The sequence below is a fragment of the Anguilla rostrata genome, chromosome 1 (assembly GCF_018555375.3).
Source record: "Anguilla rostrata isolate EN2019 chromosome 1, ASM1855537v3, whole genome shotgun sequence".
Taxonomy (NCBI): domain Eukaryota; kingdom Metazoa; phylum Chordata; class Actinopteri; order Anguilliformes; family Anguillidae; genus Anguilla; species Anguilla rostrata.
The window spans coordinates 20,334,507-20,360,539 of record NC_057933.1 but is presented as its reverse complement, the minus strand read 5'-3'; the positions used below and the strand labels follow the sequence as shown (position 1 = coordinate 20,360,539).

At 39.7% G+C, this 26,033-nt stretch overlaps 1 protein-coding gene across 2 annotated transcripts; it reads right to left on the bottom strand.

The window, feature by feature from the left end:
• Positions 1-5,026: 5,026 nt before the first annotated feature.
• On the bottom strand, positions 5,027-12,275 carry otx2b (orthodenticle homeobox 2b). 2 transcript variants are annotated; one of them, XM_064329073.1, is made up of 5 exons: positions 12,127-12,275; positions 11,949-12,016; positions 8,040-8,253; positions 7,251-7,402; positions 5,027-6,658 (listed from the first exon to the last, which is right to left on the bottom strand). In XM_064329073.1, exons 3-5 carry the CDS (start codon positions 8,134-8,136, stop codon positions 6,038-6,040), a joined length of 870 nt encoding a protein of 289 aa, XP_064185143.1. In that variant the 5' UTR covers positions 8,137-8,253; positions 11,949-12,016; positions 12,127-12,275; the 3' UTR covers positions 5,027-6,037. The 2 variants fall into 2 exon arrangements, with proteins under 2 accessions (XP_064185143.1, XP_064185152.1); XM_064329082.1 differs by lacking the exons at positions 11,949-12,016; positions 12,127-12,275 and adding an exon at positions 10,120-10,592.
• Positions 12,276-26,033: the final 13,758 nt, after the last annotated feature.

Below are 26,033 nucleotides of genomic sequence, written 5' to 3'. Positions count from 1 at the left end.
TCCATCATAACTCCAAAATGACACGCCTTCACACATTGGATATCAAACCTGCGGTAGTAACGGGGTAAAATCCGCGGAAATGTTGCAACCATTGCAGCGGCGTCCTTACTGTACCTTTGCTGATATTTCTTTTCTCGCCTTTTTAAATAGTTTCAGACGTTTTGTCAGCGCGCCAGCAAGAGGAATTTATCAGGACAGCCTGGTAATTCTAATGCAGTTGAGCAATTAACTTAAGTTTTCCAGTCAGCACACACTATAACTAAATAGAAGCACTGTGGCAAAACTATCTTTGGTTGGTAAAATTGAAACGAATGAGGGAAAGGGGGCATTTCAATTGCCTTGGATTAACAAAAAACCTTTTCAATGGGATGCTCTCTTCCTTATCTGTGTTTAAACTGCGGTGCAACCAATGGAGAGATTCGTCAGCCCGTCATTGTATACAGCGGGAAATGTTTAAACCTATTTAATTTGGCTAATGTGGAGTTTTACTGCATGTAAACAAAGCAGCCATTTTCTCTGAGAGCGCAAACAGTGGGGGGAAATGAATGAAAATAAAACAAATAGATTCAGAGAATTAACACATCCCCTTAATTCAGGGAAATAGATAAATTAATAACGACTGGGGTATGGTATAGGATTATTGTGCCTAGAAAAAGTTGACAGTTCATTTGTTTAAAGCATCGTGAAATTCCTCGTTTAAAATATACGCCTTATATCAAGTGGTCTAATATGGCAACTTGATATAGAATTGTTTAGGCTACAATTTTATCTCTGCTTGTTGATGACCTATCCTGTCATTTTTGCACTGAAAAATGTTTAATTGGAAACCTTCTCCTAATTTTTTACTTCAATTTCAATGAACCTATTTTTTTTTTCAGAACACCCACAAAATATAGATGTAGCAAAATTTTAGGTTTATCCAATAAAGCGTCAGTGTGGTTTCTTGTCAGCTGTGACGTACTTGCAAGTGAATTGGTTTAGTTTTATTATAATCCTGGTTTCCTGTGTAGTATACGTATTGGTTCAAGCACATTTAATAATCTGAACATTTACAGACACCTAATTTTTCCATTGTTAGTGTTCTGCTATGGTCTGGTTTTTCCAAAAGTATTATTTAGTTATTATCGAGCTGAAATAAAAAAAAATACAACCAAAAATTACATAAACAAATTGTGTTGAACGAAACAGTCAAGAGCGTGGCATTCCTGTAAAAATGTTTGCCAACGATTCGTGCTGTCTCGTTTCATTAACTGACTTACAAATCAAATTCTTAATGTTGGCGCTCTGATGTAGCCACTCGCTTGGGATGAACTCAAATCGATAAGCTTATCTGACCTTGTCCTCTGCATTTTAATTCATTTAGTGTACTACTGTCTGCAAAGCAAAGTCCAATTCTTATTCTGTTGTTGACATTACATGGAGGAGACGCCTCATGCATATGTACAACTCCATCTATGTCACCTATGCTTTTAATGCTGCAAGGCCTCCACACGTGCTTGTTGTTTTATCATTAATTTTCATATTGTATAAATTGCGTTTTGTTTTATTTTCATTTTGTTTATGTTGTAATTATTGTTTTACCAGCGTTTCTGGAAGGCAACGAAGTAGTTGGCCCGCAGATTAGTTTAGATCACTGAGGACTTCATAATTTTAAATTGTTATTTTGAAGTTGGCCTACTGGCCCTTAGGAGGAGGAGGAAAATAGTTTGAGCTAAACATTTAAACCTCAGAAAATATTGAGTCGTGTCCTTACAGTTCAGAAAAAATATATATTATAATTGACCCTCCATACACATACCCTATTCCCTCTTTTCTCTCTCTCTCTCTGTTCCTTCCATAATTTAAAAAGAAAATCAAAGTTAAAAGATTCTCATTAGTGAAGTTCTTGAAACGTTTCGATTACTTCAAGGCAGTGTTTTAATTAGTGTGTTTCCTTTAGTAAAGACCCGAGTGAACGACAGATTATTGGCAATGTCAAGGATGCTAATTGAAAGTCCGACATCTAACAATTACGGGAGAGGTCTGGAAAGCAATTAAAGATTCGATTGCCTCTGACTTTTCTTCATTCAGACAACTCACTATTATGCCGCATACTCGAGTCAAACCTTTTGAAATAACCCGAGGAGCCGACAGTAAACCTTTTCCTTCTTTCTTTGCTTTATCCGATTTTAGTTCTGTTTAAGTTCCCTTTTATGCCGAAAAAGGCTCCGGGGTGCCTATTGTTCACATAAACAGGGTAGATTTCCCTCCACTCACAAATCGGATTGGATCCAAAAAGTATAAAAGTAGCTTCAAACTTTCGACAATAACACGTCTTTTGTGGGTTATTTTACTATCCAGGACTTGAGCTGTAGGTTAGAGACTATATGTTATTTTTTTAATTAACCTAGTTCATATTGACAGCATATGCTTTCCTTTAATACATTTTAGCCTATTGATTACTAGGCACTCGCAAGTTTTGGCTTTTCATTTTACAATGATCTATACATGTACGCTGTACACCTGCGTTAACGTATGTAAAATGTTTTTTTTTTTTTTTAAACCTTGGCAATTTGGCAATTTTGTGGAATTTAAGAAGTGCGTTTGGCAGGCAAAATGTATTTTTGGAGGTGCACATCGTGCCCTTTCTGTTAGATAACTGGAATTCTCTGTCTGGGATTCTTAATTTAATGTTTGTAACGAAGTGGCTTTATTTGAAATGTTGGTAGACTTGCGGGGGAGCCTGTGGGCCTCCGAGTCTGAGAGTGGCATGCGGTTGTGTTTGAATTGGACAGCGGCTACCCTGTGCTCCAAAGAAACCCCGCCAGTGAAATATTGGGATTAGCTTCTCTTTGAGGCCAGGATTAACACTACTTTCTCATGCCACACATTCCTATTGCTGAAACTTTCAAAGTTAGGGACCGGAAGCCTCGTGTAGCAAAAGAATTAGGCTAATATTTTATATGGCTATTAATATTGATGGTAAAAGAATTTAAATGTGTATGAAGTAGTAGGTCTACCCTTTTCTTACCTGGCATCGGGTTTCAACGCTTTGATGCTAAAGTGTTCCGTGGATTGCCAAATATAGCCTATAGCCTACTTAAAGAAATGCTTCAAAATAATTAATTATAGGCTATTTCTTGTTTTTAAAAAAGTGTGTGGAAATGATTTAGTATTTGTTTTTCAATGTAGTCAGTGTCCTCGCATTTCAACCTACTTATTTGGCTGTTTAGGCTTAACATTGAAACAAATTTAAGAAAGCAATGTATTGTTAATGACACTGATAAATTACCCGGTACTTTCCGAAATTGATATTCAAGTTTAATATTGTTCTTAATCCATGTTTCATGCTAAAGGGTAAGGAGATGCATTCGTTCTAAACGAAGAGATACTGAAAACAAAATTTCTTCTGATTTTGTTCGTTCTAGACTAAATTCGTGTTTTAATCAGACTGAGAACCGCGGCTATGTTATTCACCATCGGGTCACGTAAGAATTTGAGTTGACACTGAACCGTTCTATTTACTGGAGAAAATTAATTCGAGTTCTATCCAGCAATATAACGAACCTTCTATTAATGTGCTTTGTCATTTTATTGAATCGCTGCTGCCTATCTGCTGGAATGATCTGCCTTTACTTATACTTCAAAACTTTTTCAGATTTAAATCGAATTTTTAGGTTCAATTAAAGAGAGATAGAGGTGGGACGAACTCGTGTGCTATAAAACAACATGCCAAAACATGGGACAGAGACGAAAACATGGAAATCTATGGCAATTTCATTGATTTGAGGACGGTAATTTGCATGCTAATTTTATACGTGGCTAGGGATTTTTTATAAATCAACATTGAATGCGCTCTGATTGTTTGATTACATTAACCTTTTTTGCCTACTTGACAATTATATTTCTTTCGTGTCAACATATGAATCACCGAAGACTTGCGTGAATATTACTTAATTGCAAGTGTGATAGGCTACGAACAAGAACTATGCGGTCACTAATTGCATTAAAATATGGCCTACGTGTAAATTTTTCTTAGCCTAGGCTATTCAATAAAGATTGTCGGTATTACGGGCATTCTTATATATCAATGGTTCTGTGTTCCTGGCGTGTTTTATTGCCGCGCAAATTTTGTAACTGCCTATTTTAAAATTATAGGTGTGCGATTCTGAAGACCAGCTGTTGACCAGCAAAAAGTTTCTGGATGATTCCCAAAAGATTCGAGTTACAGCGCAGACCTAAAGTCGCCCTGCACTTTCCCTTATTTAACAAATGCTGCCGGCTGTGTACCTCTCCAAATGTAAGGAACAAGGGGCAATTTTATTGTCAACCTTTAAAGAGACGTGTAGAAGGAAACAAAGCACCCTCGTATCGAAGTAATCTCAGCTGTCAAAGTATATATGCGCTGGCAAAATTCTTCCGTTTCGTTTAGTCGTGCTTTTTTGTAATGTCCTTCACTTGCAAAAAAAAAAAAAAAAAGAACAGAAACAAAACCTTTGGATTTCTATTGGGAAAATGATAAGATGACCAAAACCTAGTTCGTTTTGTAATGTGGTATTTTACAAAAAAAAACCATTTCAATTTCTACCACAGTGAAATTTCATTTTAGTCTGCACAAATATAGTGCACGCACGCCCATCTATCGAATAGTTAGTTTTCTCACGTTAAGCGTACAAATAACTAATTAGATTGTCCCCTTTTTTTTTTTTTTTTTTACAAAAGCTTGTACGAATGTTTATATTCAATACCATCCAATAATTTGGATAGATAAACTATAAGAAAATACAATAATAGGCTCGTTAATAATAGTATCGTAATATCGAACTCTCATAGGCCTACGTATCTTTCCCTTTCGAATCTATTCGTTGAGGGCTTGGGGCTACATTCAGTAACAGCGGAAGCCAAGTGAAATTGTGCTAGAACGACTTTAATGCATACATGTGCGAGGTCCAGTGATGGCGTCTTATATATATATATATATATATATATATATATATATATATATATATACTACATTTTCAAACACACACAAAAAATCCACCTTGAATTAAATAGTCATTTTTAAAGGGTCAGTTCAATCGACCTTTATTTGTGTCCACTGTTTCTTTGCAACGGTGGCTTGCACCACTATGAGAGCCAACTTAAGTTCCACGACAGTTGATCAATATGCGATCAGAGGAGAGAGACGGCGGGTATAAAGGCTTTTGCAATCAAGTTTGTTCTCCAAGCACCGAAACTCATATGTTTGGACAGTTGGGGGATCTATTTGTAATAATAATTATTATTGTCATATTCAATACCTTTTCCGTTTCAAAAATGTTATAAACCTATTAAAATCACAGCAGGAGAGTCTCCGCTGGCGCGAAGGAACTCACAAATTGCATACAATACAACAGATCACAGTTTCGAAGGCTAGCACAGATAAAAAACACATATGTACCATTTATATAAGACACACACTGATTGTCTCTTAAAAACTACATATTGATTCCTTATAAACATTTTTTCTTAAATAAAGTAGTGCATCCAGTTCGCCTCGTGGGCGCGCAGTCCACACACCGTCCAGATCAAAGGGTCCATCCGCCAACCAGGAAGTGGGTCGGCAAGTTTTAAGAAGCTTAGGGAAAGCCTGCCCATTCCAAGCACTTAACCAAGGATTGGCTTGATCATTTTTTCGTTGGATGACGATTTGTTCCGTGGCTTTGATCAAAGTTACTAAGAGTTCACTCCAAGTTTTTCTTAAATTAACCAACAGGTGTTGTAAGCAGACAGAGGGACACACGCACACACATACAAACGATGAGGCTGTCCGTTTGCGTCCTGCGAGGTTAATAGAAAGAAAATGTTCTTGCTCAGTGCTGGGACGATTTTATACCTCTCATTTAAGGAGGACACATGGGTCAGACTGCCAGTGCCCTACGCAATCCCATGGCTACCTGGCTAACTCAGAATACTCAGTTTACGCACGCGTCTATGGAAAGATGGCAGGACTACATGTCTGTTTTGTTATCGTATTTTTTTTTTGTTTATTAATGTTATTCACCGATGACTGTTCGTTTCACAAAACTTGGAATTTCCACGACGAGGTCTGATCTTTATAATCCAAGCAATCAGCATTGAAGTTCAGCTTCCAGGATGCGGCTTGGTCCTTATAATCCAAACAGTCGGTGGTAGAGTTGAATCCCAGTCCCGAAGCTCCGTACCCTTGGGCAGATAGGGAAGCCGGGGACTGGTTGAGGTGACTCGTGACCGCGTTGGTACTCATGGGACTGAGAGTAGAGCCGGGCCCGGATAGCTGGTGGTGCATGGGAGTAAGATAAGACCCACAGTCCATCCCACCGAAGTAAGAAGTAGATCCGGCGTAGCCTTGACTATATCCCGATGCCTGAGTATAAGTCATCGGATACGATCTTTGCATGCAGGAGGAGGAGGTAGATAGAGGATCGGAAAGTGGAGAAATAGAGGCGGGACTCCAGATCGACACCGGCGCGCTGCTAGTTGAGATGGCAGGGACTGAGGTACTGGAAGGGGGTGTGAACTGGCCGCTCGCCCCACTCTCTGAACTCGCTTCTCTGGCTGGAGAACTCTTCTTCTTGGCTGGCCGAACCTTGTTCTGGCCCCCGTTCTGCTGCTGTTGTTGTTGCTGACGGCACTTCGCCCTCCGGTTCTTAAACCAGACCTACAAGACAATAACACATATATTATACAAAAGATTAAGCAGTAAAACAAATGCCCCTAAAAAAACTTTAAAACGTTTATCTGACAGTCATTATAAATTATGATTATATAAGAATATTTTACTTTTAACATCGTTATATATATATATAAACGAATTAGGCCACACGAGAAATAAATATTTCCCTCAAGGCTAGTGTACTACGTTTGACAAGTATTCAGAAATTTAAGCATTTTTAAAATTTAATAAAATTATGTAGTCTGGGGAAAACTAAATTGTCGATTTATAATCTCAAGGGTATTCACCGATGAAACGAACTATAAACAAATTATTGTAAAGGCCTACTGTTTTGATTTAGCCAAAGTTGCCTTCTATAAGCAAGTCCTGCCTTGCATGATCTTTAAAGTCGATGGTTGTGTTTAAGGGATTTCCAACCTATAAGAACACAAAATGTGTAGACGAGTCCACATTTGAGTGTTTTCTAAAGAGGTGGTCTGAATGAATGATTCCCCTAACTCAAGGTTATTTCACGCAGAAACGATGATTATCGAAATGACAAAGCTTTTCGGATACTTCTGTTGTTCGGTATGCTCACCTGTACACGGGACTCAGGCAGGTTTATCTTCAAGGCCACCTCCTCGCGCATGAATATATCAGGGTAACGAGTTTTAGCGAATAGGGCCTCCAAAACATCTAGCTGAGCTCGGGTGAAAGTGGTCCGCTCTCGTCTTTGCTTACGCGGTGTTGCTGTAGAGAAAATTAACATCAGTAAAACAATGTTTTCATACACATCAAAACTGATAATGAGCCGGTTTTACACGGTTAACACATTTAAAAATCAGTCACTAAAATACAAATTAACGGCACAATCGTTAACCTGAATATGTGTAGGTCTATTCACATTCCAATAATTCATCATTTAAACATCAGAATTAACCATTTATAATTATGCATTCTACTGGCAGAGCATTTCTGACGGATAGAGTTGAAGTGGAGCCTCTGTCGTTAAATAACAGTTAGCCTAACTATAGATTTGCTTAAAAATTAACGCCTGGAGACGTTGTGGGTGAGTTGATAATGGTTACTTACACCGAATAAGCTCCGAAAAGCACTCCTAAAATATGCTTCTGATGAAAAGAAAGCAGCCTCGCTAAATTATAGATTATAAGGCATTAAGGGGTAGGCTAACAAAGTTTTTGACTGTCGGTTTAATTAATTTTTTGGATTGATGCTCATAAATAGCCTATATCGATGAATTCAGAAATGTAGGGGTTTAAAATACGCATTTATGATCTATTTCCGTTGTAATCGCATTGACATGGAAATATATTTGAGATGACGGCTGCATTTTTGGCAACGGAATAGAACAGTAAGATATGCTTACCTGGGTAGCCCACGGATGGATGCAGAAGGTCCATTCCGGATGTAGTTAGACTCAGTCCATTGACTGTGTAAGGTGGTTGCTTTAGATACGACATCATGCTAAAGTTGGACTGGGGGGTAAAGTTGGCGAAAATGGTGAAAAGTAAACAGAAGGCCTCTTGTAGTCCTCGCTTGTTTTTCTTTTTATCCGGTCCTGGTTATGTTGATGTCTATACCTGTTCCCAACACCAGAAAGAGAAGAAATATATCGTTGGAGAACGAGTTCCAGCTTATTTCGCTTTCGTTTGATGTGCGGAGCGCTCCGACAGCAGCAGAAGCTAAGTTAAGAATGAGCGTTGTCCCAGTCGTTCAGTGCTCTTAAAGCAGCTCCAGACCCCCAGCTGTCCTCGTGAACTGAGTGATGCTCATCTTGACAAACGTGTACCCCCCAAAACAGCTACATCCCATAATTGCAACACGCCTTCCCGGAGAACAAAACACAGTCGTTGAAATGCACACACATTGGGTCGCAATAAGGAGAACAATTTGCATAGGACCCACAGGTCCGGACCAGCTAATTGTCTCCAACATAGAGGGCCTGATTGGGGGCCATTTGCAGAGACAAAGGCCACTGTTGGCCAGATAAATAATGATGATAACAAAAGCCCCGTTGGCGAGAAACAAAGAAACAATACAGTATACTCATCTCTCCCCATTTTGTATCCATTAAAGTAGCACAGCATCTTATTTCTAATTATATTTGCAGCTATTGTCTTCATAATGGCAATTGCTGTAAATGTGAATGACATTGCATTAAAATGTGAACTACAACACACAAGCAAATGCATACAAACTTGAGGAAACTCAGATTTAAGGTTCAGTCGGCAAGCAACGATCACTTCGTCTCATGGCCATTTCCACCTAATTAATTGCCCCCGGTAATTTGATTTTGAAGGTATAAGAATGTTTATTGGGCCATTGAAAATGTTTATTATATGTGTTAAGGAGACTTAACTTAAACAAACATTCAATCAATTTACAATCAAGAGCCCATCCTTTTCCATGCTGTCAAAACACACCCAGACACTTTTTAGTCCTTAAACCAGATTAAGTGGAACATTTTTCAAATGTTTCATGCTAACAACATTGGTTGTGGTAGTATTGTCTACAAATAAATACAGCAACAGTTAAATTTTAATATAGCCTAATACAATTCTTGTCTTGTTGGATTTGTAAACACTCTTATAATAAACGTTCCCTAAAGGTTTGTATACAATAAAATGTTAATGCAACTCCAACAGAGTACATATGAGTCTATTAGGGACCATATGTACTCTGTAAGAGTTGATTTAGTCTAACACTGAACATTTTATCTTGTGCGGAATTTCTCGATAATCACGATTAATGCTTAGGATAATTGAAACATCCCCTTTATCACAAATATCACTCAGCGACCACAGCAGGTGCTAGATAACAGTCCATTGCGGCCACACTCAAGTTTCTGAAGTTGTTTTAAGACGGATATGTACAATAATATTATCTGATCCCTCTATGATATCATCACCTTTGTGTGTCACAAGCTTTCCGAAGCTGTGTTTTCAAAATGGCGACCACACATTTTCTTTCGAAAAGTTCAGAAAATATGCCTATAGATAATAAATCCACGCAGTCTCATATTCATTCATATTTGTCCATTAAAAAAAAAAAATACATAAAAAAAGATTACGTCAATGACAAGATTCTCTCTCTCACTCTCTCTGAAATAAACATTTGGTTTGCTCTGCCTAAATGGACAGCAGTTATTAAAAATACAACTTTACCCAATTTACAACTATAAACACAGCTTGTAGAATTAGTAGCCTATTACATATATAAGAATTGTAAATTATTTTTGTTAAAGTTAGGCTAAATGACAATAAAAGTTTAGCGGGCCACTATGGCTTAGGTTACGTTTTCTGATGAAATTCAGCGAGGCCCTTTTCAAACACAGCGAAACGTGCTTCTAAGTCATTAATGTTCTGATGTAAATAGGTGTCGGGCCAGTTTTTGCAATGCACTTGTGAAACTTATGTCCAGTATTAATTAAGTTCGACGGTTCCTACCTGTAGAGCGGAAATTAATTCAGTTTGTGACTCTCGCGCTCGCTCTGAGCGAATGAAAACAGTTTCTGTTTTATATAACGGCCTCTCCGTTCAATCTGTCACACTTTTTAAACACAGACCTCATCAACCCGTTGCTCCACACCCGCTCAATAATAATTACCCTGTCCAAGAATTAATTATGATAAATGTTTTTTCTTGATAAATTAACGAGATAATCCGTGTGGCACGCGCTCCCTAATTACAGGACGCTAACCTCGACTCAGCACAGCATTTGGGCTGATTAATTTTCTGCTTGACGAAAATGAAACAAAAAGAGGTAGACTGGCATTATATTTTTCGGACCTGGCCCATTGTCAGATGAACATTTTTCCACATCGCTAAGAACTGAAATTTATTTTATGTTTAAAAGTCGCATGGTTAACTATATAAAAGCTATTTTATTCATATTTATAAATATGGTACAGGAATGAGAAGGGCAGGCTTTCTGTCATAAATTTATGATAATAACAATAACAACAATAATGGTAATAATAATAATGATAACAATAATTTTTTACATCCAAAATAAAATGTTATTGAATCATATAAGCTACCTGATTTGATAATAGAGGAAATTAGAATAGGGATTTAGACTATAAATTTATTTTAACAGTTCAATTTGAAATAGCCTACATTTTAGATGTTAATTGTAAAATATAAATATCAATTCCTAAAGTAGTTCTGTACTACATGCAGCAAAAATGAATCTATCTTTATAAAATGCTCATTATCTTAGAGAGAATTAACAAATAAACAATTAAACATTCTCAGATATGCAGTGACAAAAATGGTATTGAATTCACATTACATTTTATTTATAATAAATATAAAAATTGTAAGATTTTTGCAAAATCTAAATCCAGTAGTAATTTATATGAAATACACACACGCACACACGCACACACACACACATACACACACGTAATTTTCACTCCACAATTACAATTACTAAGAGGTTCATACGTGAGTAAACGCGAGTCATTAATTTGTGGTTCCCGCAAAATTAAAAAGCAAACAACCTTCAAGAATTTACAGTCTATTCACCCAGTCTGCGTGTCTCTCTGTGCTCCTACCCGCCTCCAAACTACTCACTTTCGGCCAAAGACTGCCGAATCGGGACTATATGTGGTGAGGGAGGGGGGCATAGTTTCTAGGGTTTCTGGGGAGAAAGACTTCAATACACGCCTCCTCAATTATCGCTCTTTGTCTGCCTGCATTTCCATTACAAGTGAGAACATTCGGTGGAATTCAGAAGAAAATAACCACTGGAGAAAGTTAACTCTCGAATTAATATACAACGCTCCTAAAAAAAAAATTCTAAAATAGGCTAAAGAACGACAGTTTAATGATTTGCTTAAAATGTATTTGTTCTACATCTAAGCAAATTACCTTTAATTTAGATTATATCTCCAATATTCATCAATGTTTTGCAAAAACACACTTAACATGCACATGGCATTGGGAGGCAAAGTGATTATAATATAAATATAAATATTATTAGATTTCATTTCTTAATATATCTGGTAATATGTGTTGATGCGGTCCACACATAGCCTATTCAAAAAGCATATGTGATGTTGAATGCCTTATTATAAAAATATGACTATGGAGTGTCTCCGGACTTCGTTGTTCATATTCAATATTTTCGGTTTAAAACTTTTCCCTCACTGCAGATCGTGCGGCTTGAGCGTTGCCAATAATGGTAGCATGTCACCGTCCGTAATTATGAATGCAGCCCGAAACAACAACGTCAAAGAAAGCAGGCAAACATGAGAAGATCTTATACCTACCGTTTTTACACGGATGAATTGAGGCGAAATAATTTTGTCCAACCTTAAAATTCTCGATCGGCGAAATCCTGCAAAGAAGGGAAATAAGACAAGCTTTTATTATGTTGAAGTAAGCCATAACATTTGGCCCAGAAATCGAAGAAATGGTAAAATCCATTAGAAGAGTTAAAATACATACGGGGTGATGTTGCTGATATTGATGAACTTGCTGAGTTGGATTTGAAGAGCGCGTGCTGGCCAATGAGAGAAGCTGGAAGGTTTAGAGCTGAGGTCTGTTTCTCTCTCGGGGAGATTTGCTGAGAAACAAATCTCGCCAGCAACTTTTTGACGCAAACTCCTCAGCCAATGGCAACGAAGGAGTGATCCAGCTCATACCCGAGGCGAAATAATAAAACGCCAATACGTAGCTCTGAAAGACGACGGAAGGAGGCAGCGACTCTCCCACCATGTCGTGTTCTTGTTTTAGAGTTGCTGGTGACAACAACTATGCTAGCACTTTAATATACAAGTTATTTTATCATTTTAATATGCTTTAGGCTAAAACGTCTGCTTCTACTATCTTTAACGTTAAATAATAGGCTAATTGTGGAGACAATATTGAGGCCCAGTAGTAGCTAGTATCCTAGTAGTTATAGGAGTTATAATAATAATAATAATAATAATAATAATAATAGGAGGAAGAATAAGAATAATAATAAACTTGGCAATACAGAGTACTTTGGGAACTATGTTCTCAAAGTAGTTTCAACACAGAAGAAAACAGCTTAAAATCCAGGACACTCCAGTTTATTTATTTATTTATTTATTTATTTTGTTTTACATTTAAATACATTTTCCCTTTCACGTCCACGGTACACCCAAACAGCAAGTCGGCCTACTCGAGTTAATATATTGAAAATTATAGATTAGTGAAGAGAGTGACGAGATTTTCATAGACTAATGGATTGTATGTTTTAGAGGCACGTTTGTCGTCTATAAAACAAATGCTGCATAAAAAAACAAGGCGAATAATACGTATTATTTAATTCTTAAAAAAAAAAAAAAAAGAAAAGTTGCCTCGTGCGCCACTACTCGGAGGATAAAGGCTATTCCGGGAAGTGCACGAGGTACATTTGGGAGGAAGTTTTAATTGTTTTTGAGATTTTTTCTTAAAAAATAAAGCATTTAGGGCAAGAATGATAACTGTTTAGAAATAACTCACCGTGTTTTGAGACAATGTAACGAATAACTAAATTAGCGTTCATAGTTTATTGCTATTGTTTATTGTTTTAAAATATTTTAATGACTTGGGAAACACCACGTAAACCTATATGACTAATGTTTTATGAGGTTTTAGATCGGAGGTACTGGCAAGCAGCACTTTATAATTGGTGAACTTGGGTGGTAAATGTGGTCATAATTAGAACATGAATGAAAATAACAACATGTATTTCAGAACATCAAGTACAAAATTGATTATTTATTATTACTACTAATAATAATAATATGATTATTGTTTTTGTTGTTGTTATTGTTGTTTTTGTTGTTGAAGACATTCATGAATATATCAAATAATGTCGAAGAGATTAAACACAAAATTGTGTAAAATATTAAAACATGGCTGTTTAATGAAATGTTTTGTTTTGTTCGGCTATAATGTAAGTTATTTTCCGTTCCATCACTTCGCTCGATTTATGTGACCTAGGTCTATACAAATGTAATAAGAACAAACACACAAAACATGCTGCAGGTAGGCCTACCAATACAATTTTTTTTGATCACTCACGTATTATCATTAGTAACGGAAATCTCTCTTTTAAACGCCTTGGGTAAGATACAACTGTATTGTAAATTCAATGACCGTTAATAATAATAATACTACTACTACTACTACTACTACTACTAATAATAATAATAATAATAATAATAATAATAATAACGATGTGATTTGAAACAACAGAAATACTTGTCAAGTAGATTTTTCATAGTTAAATATTCCCTTCACACCCAGACTTAACCTTCAACTCCGTGTAGACTCGACGGCATCTATACCAAAACAATACACGGAGGATTTTGTCACGGTTTGGTAAATGCACCCTCTTAAGAAGCTTTGAGAAATCCAGACACACATCACACAACCTCTCTTTCTCTCTCTCTCTCTCTCTCTCTCTCCCTCCTCTCTTTCTCTCTCATCCTCTATCCTCCCGTATCCCGTAGCCTATCATTCTTCTCTCTCTCTCTCTCTCTCTCTCTCTCTCTCTGACACACACACACACACACACACACACACACACACACCTCAGACAGATTTGAATATAGATTTAGGTTTTAAACCCAAAGCCATAAACCGCAGCTTCGTCAAACCCCAGTTGCTTCCTTCCTGGAAATTCATGCATTTCAGCTCTCCGTTAAGTGTGTCAATTAAGTATTACTTTTATGGTTAGATATTATCATTATTACTGTTAATGGTACAGTTAGAGTTTAGTTTATGAGAGTTTAGCATGAAAATTCATTTAATGGATCCAACCGTTCAAATTTCCCTTCATGTTCACAGAATATGTTTGAATCTGACATGATCAAGATAATTAAAGTTTTTTCTCTCTTAGTGGTACTGTACTTCGACCGGAGCAACATTTGTCAGCATGAGACCCGGGATTTGATAAATGCATGGTGTCTATGGCAAAGAACTTCAGCCTGGCACGTCACGCTGTCAGGAACAAAGGAACAAGGCCGAAGACAAAGGGTATGCAATTCATATTAAATCAATTAACTGACCTTTTTATGTTTCATTTGAGTTTAGGTTTTCATCTGTATGTTAAGCGATCATATATACCAATGTCTGCCCTTAAAATAGTCTAAAGTTTGGAAAAAGTGCGGGCAAGTAAAAAGCCACATGAGTGTTGTGATTCGTGTTGTGAATTGCTATGCCGTCCATACCATAAGGCCAGTGAGTAACTTTTTTCTCTGGTTATTTCAGTAATGTTTTCGCCCTGTCATTCATCACCACCCTAAGCCTCCACCCCTCCCATGCATGCCCGCAGTTTCTATGTGCTGGGGGACAGGTCGCGTTTTGTTAGGATTAGCGAACAAGCTAATTGTTATCGGTGCTCTTTTCACAGTCCTGCAACTTTGTTTGCTCCATACTTAAATTTTTTTTTACTGCGTCTTCGAGAGCACCCACAAACAAGGGGCTATGCATTCAACTTGATATAAGGAAAAAAAAAAAAAAAAAACTACTGATGCAAACAAAAAATAAGACCGAAAAGAAAGAAACTTTCTGTGACTTGAAGTTTGTTTGGACACGTGGATGTACCTAATTTAGCCTATAACTTATTTTACGTGTTTACTCCACCACGTTATTGAGATTACTAGGCTATGCGTTCTGTTTTACGTTAATTAGTCTTGATATACTGTTGTATATAAATGTTCTAATGAACAGACCAGACACGCAAATAGGTATTAGCTACACACACACGCGCGTGCGCGCGCGCACACACACGGAACGTAAAATAAATTATCTTTTAGGGCCAGAGCTCATTCATTTAAAATTCAGCACCAGTTTGCCTAATACCAGTCAATATTAGGCTATTGCTTAGATCTTCGCGTCGTGTTTCTTCTTTCAGTTTAAATTGATAAATTATTCATTTCTAAGTAGGCCTACCACGCCGCCTCGGGGAATATCTGTAATAAAAGGAGAACGAGTGTAAAAGGAAAATGCACACATCATGTTAACGCCTGTGGCAATCAACGTTCCCACTGACTGCCGGCTGATTGAAGAAGTCAGGGTATATACCGGCCTGTGAACGTGAACCCTGCCGAGTCAAGAGTCCCGGAATTTGAATCCGAACCCGGAACTTTCATTAGTTTATCTACAATACATCGTATAGTTCTTGTAAGTGTGAGGACTATGTATTAATAGCCTATATTTATTGTATTTATACCGATGTGAGGCATTTCTTCCCAAAGATTATATTATTTGAATTATGATTATTATGATATTGGTGATGATGACGATGATGATCTCTATTTTCTTATTCTTCTTCGTCTTATTATTATTATTATTATTATTATTATACTTTTATTGTGCTGTTGTTGCTGTTGCTGCTGCTGCTGTCGTTGCTTTTGGAATTTCAAGAAATAATCTCAACTATGGCAGAATTGACAAAACATAACGGAATTATTATTGGTAAGGTCCAATATAGGTACTGCTGTATCACGCACGTTTAGAAGATTGTTTCACACGTAAAAAATGCGTAGGCCCTTTGTGAAATTATGACTGAACAAATTCTTAGAAATCTATATATTTTATATCACGCTGTAGGCCCTTAGATTAAACAATAATATATTGACTAAAACATGCAAAGTCAAAGGGTTTAAATACAAAAATGTGAAATAAACTAAAAAGCCACTTTCACAAAGTTTCTTCTTTATGACATGTCCAAAACACAATACGTGTCCCTTGTATTTGCGACACATTTTCTGTTTCTGTTTCGGTGAATGTCATCTTCCTTTTTAAATGTCTCCGAATAATAATGACCTTTAAGCTTCAGCTGAGTGACAGAATGTGGATGCACGCATTCCCTACATAGGCTGTGTACCTATTGTCTTATTTGTCCTAAGTATTCATAGAGTATTATATGTTTTAATTCAAGTAGTTTTACATTATATGCGTACATATTCGCTTATATGAACTGTTTGCTACGATTGAGCCTTTGATTTGTTTTAATGCTATAAATATTCAAAACTTATAAAGATTCAAACAACTTAAAAATGAGTTTTTTAAATATTTTTTTTAAACTGAGCCCTGCTTGCTCACTTTGCCTTTCACAAGTTCCTTTTCTCATGAGTCACACATAGGCCAGTCAATGGAGAACTTTTGTTTTATAAAATAGGTGTATAATTTGCCCTCAGTCCTTATTTCATATATGTAGGCTTTAGGATAGCCTACCTATTCAGCAATCAAATATTAGCTTTTACCTTGTAAATTAACATTGTAAAATGTTTTTGTCTGTCTGAAACTGGCCCAGAAGTTGCAAATAATGCTAATTCACTGAGGTAAAATTTATGCTAAAACAGCTAGCACTACCTTAAGTTAATAAGGACAGGATACTTTGAATTTAGTGGATTTTGATATTACTTTATTTCTTTCATTATTTAATTTCCTGTCTGCCTGTTTACAGCTATGTTTAATTCAGGGAGCTGTATGATTGTAACAAAGTTTATGAAAGTGTGAAAAATAATATTAAACCTGATCATGAATAATTTGTTGTTGATTACATAAACAATATGGTATTCATATACATGTTAACATACACATACCTTTGATTTTTCAATTTTGGTGAACTGAGTGAAATAATAAATAAAATAATGGGCTTAAAATAGTGTATTTGTAAGTGCTTTTGGATTTTCCCACAAGCTATCACAAAACAACCCCTAACAAATACCATCAGTAAAGCCTGTCTTTCTCATCACTTAATGGGTAAATATATATTATTAATAAGTATTTTGTGAACAGACCTGCTTGTAATTTGTAAATAAAGTGTAAATTAGAAAAATAAACATAAAATTAAAAACAAAATTATGTTTCGTCCTGTTATTGATTATATTATGTAAAATATCAGTCATAACGATGTTGAAAATGTGTTGTTTAAGAATGGTCAATAAATGATTTTCAGTGTAGTCATTTCATTTTTTTTATACCTTCACTGCACAATACTGACATATTGCTTTTAACATGTGCAAATATTAATAGCAATTTAATACCCTGAAAGGGTATTTTTCCCTAATATTTTGTTGACCTTCCCTTCCCCTCACAGCCTTTGTCACACTGGGCAGAGCTCCTACCTACGCACACCTAGACCATTTAATCAGGATGACAGTGAACTGTGTGCTTTCGTTATTTCATTTCCGACGTCACGTTTAGTGTCCTACGCTGAAATATTACTGTTATTAAAAGAGGAGAAAATGAAACGTGTCTTCATTAGGAAAATTGAGATGGCGAACAGAAGAAGAAAGCACTTAATTGAAAGGGCAGTGTATTTCAATAGCTCTCTGAAGGAAGATTAAACACTCTAGAATCCAAGCACACAATCAGAGAGAGAGAGAGAGAGATAGGATGAGAGAGAGAGAGAGAGAGAGGAAGAGAGAGAGAACAAGAGAGAGAGAGAGAGAGAGAGAGAGAGAGAAGAATGATAGGCTCGGGATACAGGAGTCTTAATTTTTAAAGCCACAATGTTAAAATGTAGGTAGGTTTTCAGGGGTTGGCAGACACACAATGGAGACAAATGTGTTTTGTGATGATTGCGACTCCTTCCGTTAGTCATACAGACAGATGTCTTCAGTTTCATATCCGTCAGCCTAATTTTTACATTCGTTGCTTGTTCATCAATTAAATCATATTCACAAGTCGTTTTAGAGATATTTCAGATAAGTTTGGTCTGGTAAAATTAAGTTTTAAACTTACATTTTACGGAGTGCACATATACAACACAAGGACACAGCTTGATGTCCACTTCTCAGGAATGTATTTTTTCTTCCATTCCTTCCATTCCCTCTGTCACTGTAGCCGTGGAATTTCCGAGTTTGGCTGACATCAGCAGTGGCTGCAGCGGGACTAAATAGAGATGAAACGGCTCCAGCAGCACCCACAGTAGCCCCCGTGCAGAGCACAACACGCAGGGTGCATAGCATCCTCACCATGCGTCATTCAGGAGATACTGCATACATGGGGCATGGAGAAGGGCATGGTTCCTGCGAGAGCGCAGTCGATCACCAAAGGCCTGTCCTTCAACGGAAGAGATTTCAGTGTGAGCTTCTACAGGCAGCTATTAAAAGGCTAACGAGGTCATGGGACAATTACCGGGATGGTTGTGTCTTTATGACCTGGTTGCTGTTGCAGTCAAGACCCTTAATTTTATGTGCTTCCATTAAAAAAATGTAATTGCTTGCATAAAAATTATGACTGAAAAATAATACCTTGGAAATTACCTTGAAGCAGGCCCTGAATCAAGATATCTGCTGAGGAAATGGATTATATTACTTTGGTAGCGCCACTGCGGCCTTCAGCTCCCTCATCTGATGCACTTAATGGGCCTCATTCACAAAACCTTTCTTAAATTATTTTTACTTTTGTTCTCAAATTTTTTCCTACGAAAAACCAATATGGGATTTATGACATGTGCAGAACTTTGCTTTGGTGCGTATCCCAGGTGTATGGGATGATGAATGCTGACTGTTTATAAATTATAAGCATAATCCTCTTCATGCGATTAGCATAAGGAAACGGCCATGACCAAATACAGATAAGAAAAAAATGATGAATGCCAGAGATGTTCTTGGAAACGTTCTTACGCACTGTTTATGATCAAATGTGATCGTACACATGTATTGTGAATGAGGCCCAATAATCCTTGATATTTTCTGTGACCTGGAGAGCTGTGATGACACACTGCCAGCTTTCTCAGACACCATCAAACCATCCTGATAATCTCACAAGATTAAGAATAGGTGTAAAGTTTGACTTCAAACTCAACTTTAAATTCAAACCCAAGACACAGATATAGAGATTGCTCAGGCCAAATGTTGCGGGAGACAAAGTTAGCAGAGCAAATGGTGAAAGTTAAATATTGTTTGTCATTGCAAAAGAAGTTTTATTCACGTCAACCAATGAGATTCCTTCGGCTCTACAGGACCATGAGCGAAGGACGCTTCAGAGCTTTTTCCGTATCGTAGTCGTTCGTTGAGGTGTGACATTGGTATGCGAGGCAATAAAAAAGAGGACTGGTAACGAAAGCGGGGGAAGGCCTCTGTTCGCGTGCCGCCTCTGTATTCATGTGGTGGATTTCCTCCTCCTAATATGTTCTGCTTATTAATCAGTACTGTAATTATTTGTCTTGTGTTTGCACAGGGGTCTTGCCACAAACAAATGGATTCAATTAAATATCTCGCCCTTCTAAATATCAATATATGAACGCACCCAGCAAGGACAAACAGTGCAAGCGGCAATAATGAGGACTCACAACCTCAAGGTGAATTTATACAGGAAAAAGACAGTTCTCAAGCCATCTTTAATTTGCAGATAACACTCACAACCTCAGTGTTTTGATAATGTTTAGACTCACATAATAATGTTCAGTTTGTAAAAATTGTGCTTAATTTTTTTCTGTATAATTTCGATATGTGTATTATTCATGATTTATATATATGCGTGTCAACATATTGGAAAAAAAACCACAAACAGGAGAAGTAAAGTACCTCAAGGTTAAGTGGCTTGAATGGTGTAATGTATGGACTGTGAGATAACTCAGATGTGATGCAATAGGGATGTCAGTGGAGGAAGATGGTGCTGGAGCTGTATGTCAAACACAGGTTCTGGTAATGTGGCGACTAGCACTGAACTGTCATACTCACCTTGCTGCCACAGATGCATATATAATGTTTGACATGGTTAAAATGAACAAATAAACAACATCTTCAACACAATGATTCAATGTTTGTGAAATGCATTTTTTAAAGATCTGCTGAAAGCACCTTTCATTTCAGTAATGTGGCTTGGATTACAGAAATAAACTGCGAGTCAGTGAGTCATAAGAGTTTATGACTTACTGGTCAACAGCTCATGTAAAAATCTGTATTGCTATTAATATTATTAACACCGGGCATTGGTTCTACTGTTCCAAAAGACACAAATTCAGTGGAGTGGTGACAAAAAATTTCAGCCCTCATGAAAATAGAGAATCACCATTTTAAGGGCCATAGGTAATTAACTCAGTCCTGCACGCAAAGGTTAGTTTGATGAAGATAACGATTGTGAAGCAGGAAAGTCAGGCAGAGAGAGTCCCAGAACGTTAAGTTAATAAGTAAATTCCCATAGCGAGTTCCCATGGGACACAAAACATCTTTTTTAAACGTATCTGTCGGCAACATTTTAATTCCCAGATCTCCCCCACCCCCGATGCTAAATACATGCGTGAGCCAGTTCCCTGGAGCACGCGTGCTGGGGGGTGGGGGGGGAGCCAGCCCACACCGCTGAGGTGTTCCCTCTCCCTGGTAAAACCTGCCCTGCAGACCGGCCTTCTCAGTCAGGGAGTTCAAAAGCAGAAGACTCTCGCTGGAGGATTTGTTCAGGCTTATTAGGTAACGCCTGATTTGAATTGGATTCTGGGAAGCATTCATAACACCTTTGAAAATGCTACATTGTATGACTTTGTGTATAATCCCTATAATAACTTTAGAAATGGGCACAGTTTGCGCAACTGTGACTATTCATGTTTTCTCTCCAACGTTTTCTTGTCTTGCCTCTTGAGTGAGTTGGATATGTCAGGTGCGCGTTGGATAGCAATCACCTGTAAGAGGTGGACCAAGAATGTTTTCTTTTTTTATTGTTCACCTTGAGATTGTAGTTTTGATTATATGGATACAAAGTTTTTTAATATCTAAAATGGCAGCCATAAGTCTATGATGCATGAAGAATATGTGCACGCAGTTATTCTTGTTTCAATATGCCACTGTGCTGATGTGGAACTTCATTCTTAGCCAGATTTCAGTATATTTATTTCAGCTTCTCTTATGACAACTTCTTTAATATTTGCTGAACTTCAGAGGTGGTTCACTGACCTACAAGCTCAGAGGTTGTGAGACACAGGAGCGGTGCTCCCATGCTAGTTAGCCAGTGTTTGTGCTGCGTCCAAACCCCTCTCCGCTGTGACTGACACTTTGGCGTCGCCTCCAGCTCCCCGTGTGGATTTTTCAAAGGTAGCCCCCTGTCAGTCGTGACACTGCCAATTCCTCTCAATTCTTTAATTTCTCGTCGGCGGGCGCTCTACCGGTCCAGGCTCCCCGCGGGACGGTTGGATGTTCTCGCGGCGTTTGGAGACAGCGGCCGTATGTGCGCCGTTCCCAGCCCCCCGGCTGGTGAGGGAACATGGCTGGGAATCCTCCCCCCCCCCCCCGAGACCCGTCAGTCAACCGGCCCCTCCCCGGCAATTAGGGGAGTAAACACGGGCGGCTCGGGGGGGAGGGGGCGACTGCTCCCCGGTGCTACTGGAGCTGGAACGGCGGCGAGGAACACAAAATGAAACACTGGGAGACATCGGCCCGCTCTGCTGTTGTGTCCGTCTCTCCATCTCTCTATTTATGTGGCCCCACTGACAGAGCTAGAGCCAAGTTTCTCACTGTATCTGCAGCAGCGGAAAATGCTGCACTGGTGAGCGGGCGACCTATGGACCCGGGGGGGAGAGACACCCGCATCTCAGATCTCAGTTATACTGTACAACACATTTGCCCCAGTAGCCTAATTCCAAGACACGGCAGCAGGTATTGTGAAACATGCAGCTTTATTTATTTGTTTAAATAAAGATATTACAATCTATGTACTTGCGGCAATTATCATCCCACAACACCACGTTTAGAAAACATCTCATCTTGAGCTATACAAGCACATGAAAGACCTGGTTTTAGGATTATTTTAATGAGTTACTTGCTTTAAGTAAGTCTTGCCTACTGACCAAAATATATTATAGTGTATGCAGTGAACACATATTCAACCATATTCAATGCATACACTATAACAGATTTACTATTACATTTGCACAGATTTTTCAATTATGCAGAGGGTCCGGAGGTGGTGGAGAAAATAATTGTCGAATAATTTTTCAGTAAATTTACACTTCATAAATTTGAATCAAAGTTTGAAATCACATGAAAACCTGTTACCAAATCCTAGATAGAAATTGAGATATTGTAAACACGGATCAAGACATTTAAAGATATTCCTGCGTGCATGTGCATGTGTGTGTGTGTATACGGATCTGTGAGTGTTCTTGGTGTAAATACATATATTGCCAAACCCCACAGTAAATGCATCGGCTAATTGCCTGATATTAGATTCGATTATTGAACCATTTTGTCTCATGACACCACTTATACCCCTCTTCCTTCATGATGACACCACCAGTCCCACCGCCCCTTACCTCTTCCCTCTCTCCTTGGTTGCCGTGGGGATGGGGTAACACACGGAGGAATGTGGTGCTGGCTGGAGCTGCAGACTGGGGCTGGAGGGGGGAACGGCCGCTGTGCTTGTCCCAGGCCGGGAGGCTGGCCGCGGGAATGCGGAGTCTGGGCGGGGCAGGAATTCGACGGGCTGCCAGGGAAATGCCATGTGAGAGGCGATGAAGAGAGACGGGGAGGGAGAGCGGCCAATTGAAATGCTGCCTGTTGGTTGGTCTGTCTCTTTCGATGCTACACGCTAATGGAGCTACAAGACCAAGGAGGCTTTTCTGGACAAAGTGACGTGTCCCCACTGCCAAACAGGACTCCAACACCCTGGTCATGTGACCAATTCCAGCCACTCCTGGTTGGGTCAGTATTCAGACTGTATACGAGCACAATGCATTACAAGGTCACAATAAACCATGTCATGCTCGTACTACTCTGTCAGTTTCAGCCTGTTAGGTCAGCACTTCTGGAGATGCTTGTGGTTATTTGGAGCGCTCCCAAGCCACACCCTCTTTTTGTGCGACGCCTGGTCAAGATTGAGACGGTAGCAGCGCGGGACGCTACATTAGAGCAGCGCGGAGCGGAGGCTGTGGGAGGGACGGGCGCAGATGCGTTGGGCCCCCCCGGCGGGAGGTGGCGCTGGTGGGAACGGCTCAGCGTGAGAGGCGGGGGCTCGGGGGCTGGAGCAGAAAGCCTGGCGGTGGCGGCGGCGATGGGGCACACAGCCGGGGCGGGAGGGAGAGGGAGGCAGGTCCCCTCTTTGAAATCCCCGCGCCGGGGCGTGGGCCCAGGGGAGGGGCGGCGGTGCGGCCCGGCCCGGCGTCTGGGCAGACAGGCAGCCACCGCGCCGGGCCCGGCTCCAGCTCGCCGGGCCCCGCCCTCGCCTGGCGCTGTCTGAGCAGCCGGAGCCTCTCAGCGCCGCCCTGCTGCCCAGCGCACTCAGCTGCTCAAGCTCCTGGCTGGAGACGGGCTGCTGACAGGAGAAAAAGATTCTCAACAGGCCTTGATTGGGGCAGGCTTCAGTTCTCGCCAAAACCCCGCCCCCTCCCTAACCAAAAAAAGGGAGTTTAACAAGCCAATCAGTGAATGTCTCTGTGTCAGAATTTTAAACACAGAGAGGTTCGGGCACCGTTTCTTCTTCCTGTGCTCAGACCCCTGGACAGGAACCAGTAGCGTCTGTAGGGGAAGATAACCCCCTGGTGCTGTATCCCTATCTCGGCCCTCCCCCTCTGCAGCGTCCATGGGCCCCTGGCACCCCAGCTCTTTGCCAAACCTCGCCGCCTCCAGGGGCCATGCAGGTTGACACATCCCCATGGCAACAGCAGCAGGCCTGTAGGAGTCGACACAACCTGAGCAGGCAACTCTCCATAAGCTGTGGATTGTGGGACAAATTGTAGGCTTTTTGCCCCTCTGTCAGCATCCCTCTGCCCATCTCGTCCCCGCATCAATCCGGGGAGGAGCCTCTCTGGCCCAGACTGAGGGATCAGGAGAGCTCAGGGCTTCATAAGGCCTGTCTCACTTAGAGCTCCTCTCTCCTCTATGATGACTGTCACTGTCATCCATACAAATCTCATTTCTCACCGTACTGTGCAGGAACCGCATTCCAAGGGTAACACGCTATTGGTCGAAATTACTTTTTGTTGCTTATTCTACTGACCACGTGCATAGTTTATAGAAAACTACCACAGAAACTGGGGATATTAATTCCAAAGTGTTGAAAACTCTGCGTATGAAAGCTTTGGTGCGCTTTTATAAAACCCACACAAGCACAAATAGTTCAATGACATTCAGAGTCCTCCCGTGAAGTAGATCCGCTCCACTCTGTGTCACTTCAGTAACAGTCTGTGCTGGCTGTTGGGAAGATATCAACCGTTTGTTTTTGTTGTTCTTGTTCCTGGCCATAAACAGTACACAGATTTCCTTGACTAGCGTTTGGAGCAGAGTTGTTTTGCGACTACCATGTGGTATATTTGCTGATAACGGGATTTGCCCGAGTTGCAAATTGCCAATTGAGAGAGGTTAATTGTAAGTGCAACTGGTAAAATGGAAACACGCTATAATTATTAGGGGAAGTTGCTTTATTATTTAGTCATGCTAATTAGGCATAAACTGATTCTGTTTCCTTTGAATTGCAACTTCAATTGCGTGTCAAATTGCATTAAGTTCTCTTTAGCTTTGACATCCATTCATCACTATACCAAAGGAATGTTGTTTTGTAGATGTCCTTAGTCTATATAGCTTTGCTTATTTTGAAATGAGTGTTGTTCTTTTGGGTGGGAGAGGGAAAGGCATAAGGGGTGTGGAGAAATGGTTTATTTAATTGTAATTTTACTTTTCACAAAGACTTTCTTTTAAGAAAGTGCACGAGCATTTAATGTTTCTTGGAAAGTTTCTTCAAGGTTGAATTTTTTGTGTTTCAGCGCATTTTACCTGTGATGCTTTGGGGTCTCTTACATTGAGTTGTATTTGATGTATTTGAAGACACCAGTGGTTAGGGTCCATGCAGAAACTAAAGAGGAGGGCTGGTATGGTGTCCCAAGAGGCTCTGTGTGCTAGATTGGCTAACAGGGGTCTGGTGCTGTCGTGAGAGCTCCTGCACTCCTGAAATCTGCAAGGGACCTAAATCTGTCTACAGCGCGGCCTGGACACTAATTAATTTGGCCGCTTGGAAGACATCCACAGCTGGAAGAGGGGTTGTAAGGGCAGGCTGGTGAGGTCAAGCGTCATGTACCCTGGGCCAACGTCACAGCGCCACCCCCCATCTTCAGTGTGACACAGGGTCAGGGGATAGCAGTGAGGACCTGGGCAGAGGGTGAACAAAGCAGGCCTGTGGAATATCAGTGGCAGCCACAGGGGCTGGAATGAGACGGGAGGGGAGTGGGGACGCAGCCGAATGTGCTTGTCCTGCTACGAGGAGAATTTGGCCAGGACATGGTGGCTCTCTTCCGCCCATCCCCCCCTCCACCCTCCTCAATATGCTCTGTGGCTCTATGCAAATTCTTCCGGTCTGGCCCAGCCAGTACCTGCTCATCCCTGGGCCTGCTTTCCTACAGGGCTCTTGTTCAACAATGCCTCACAGAAAGGGCTTGTTGTGCATATCCGTGAGATTAG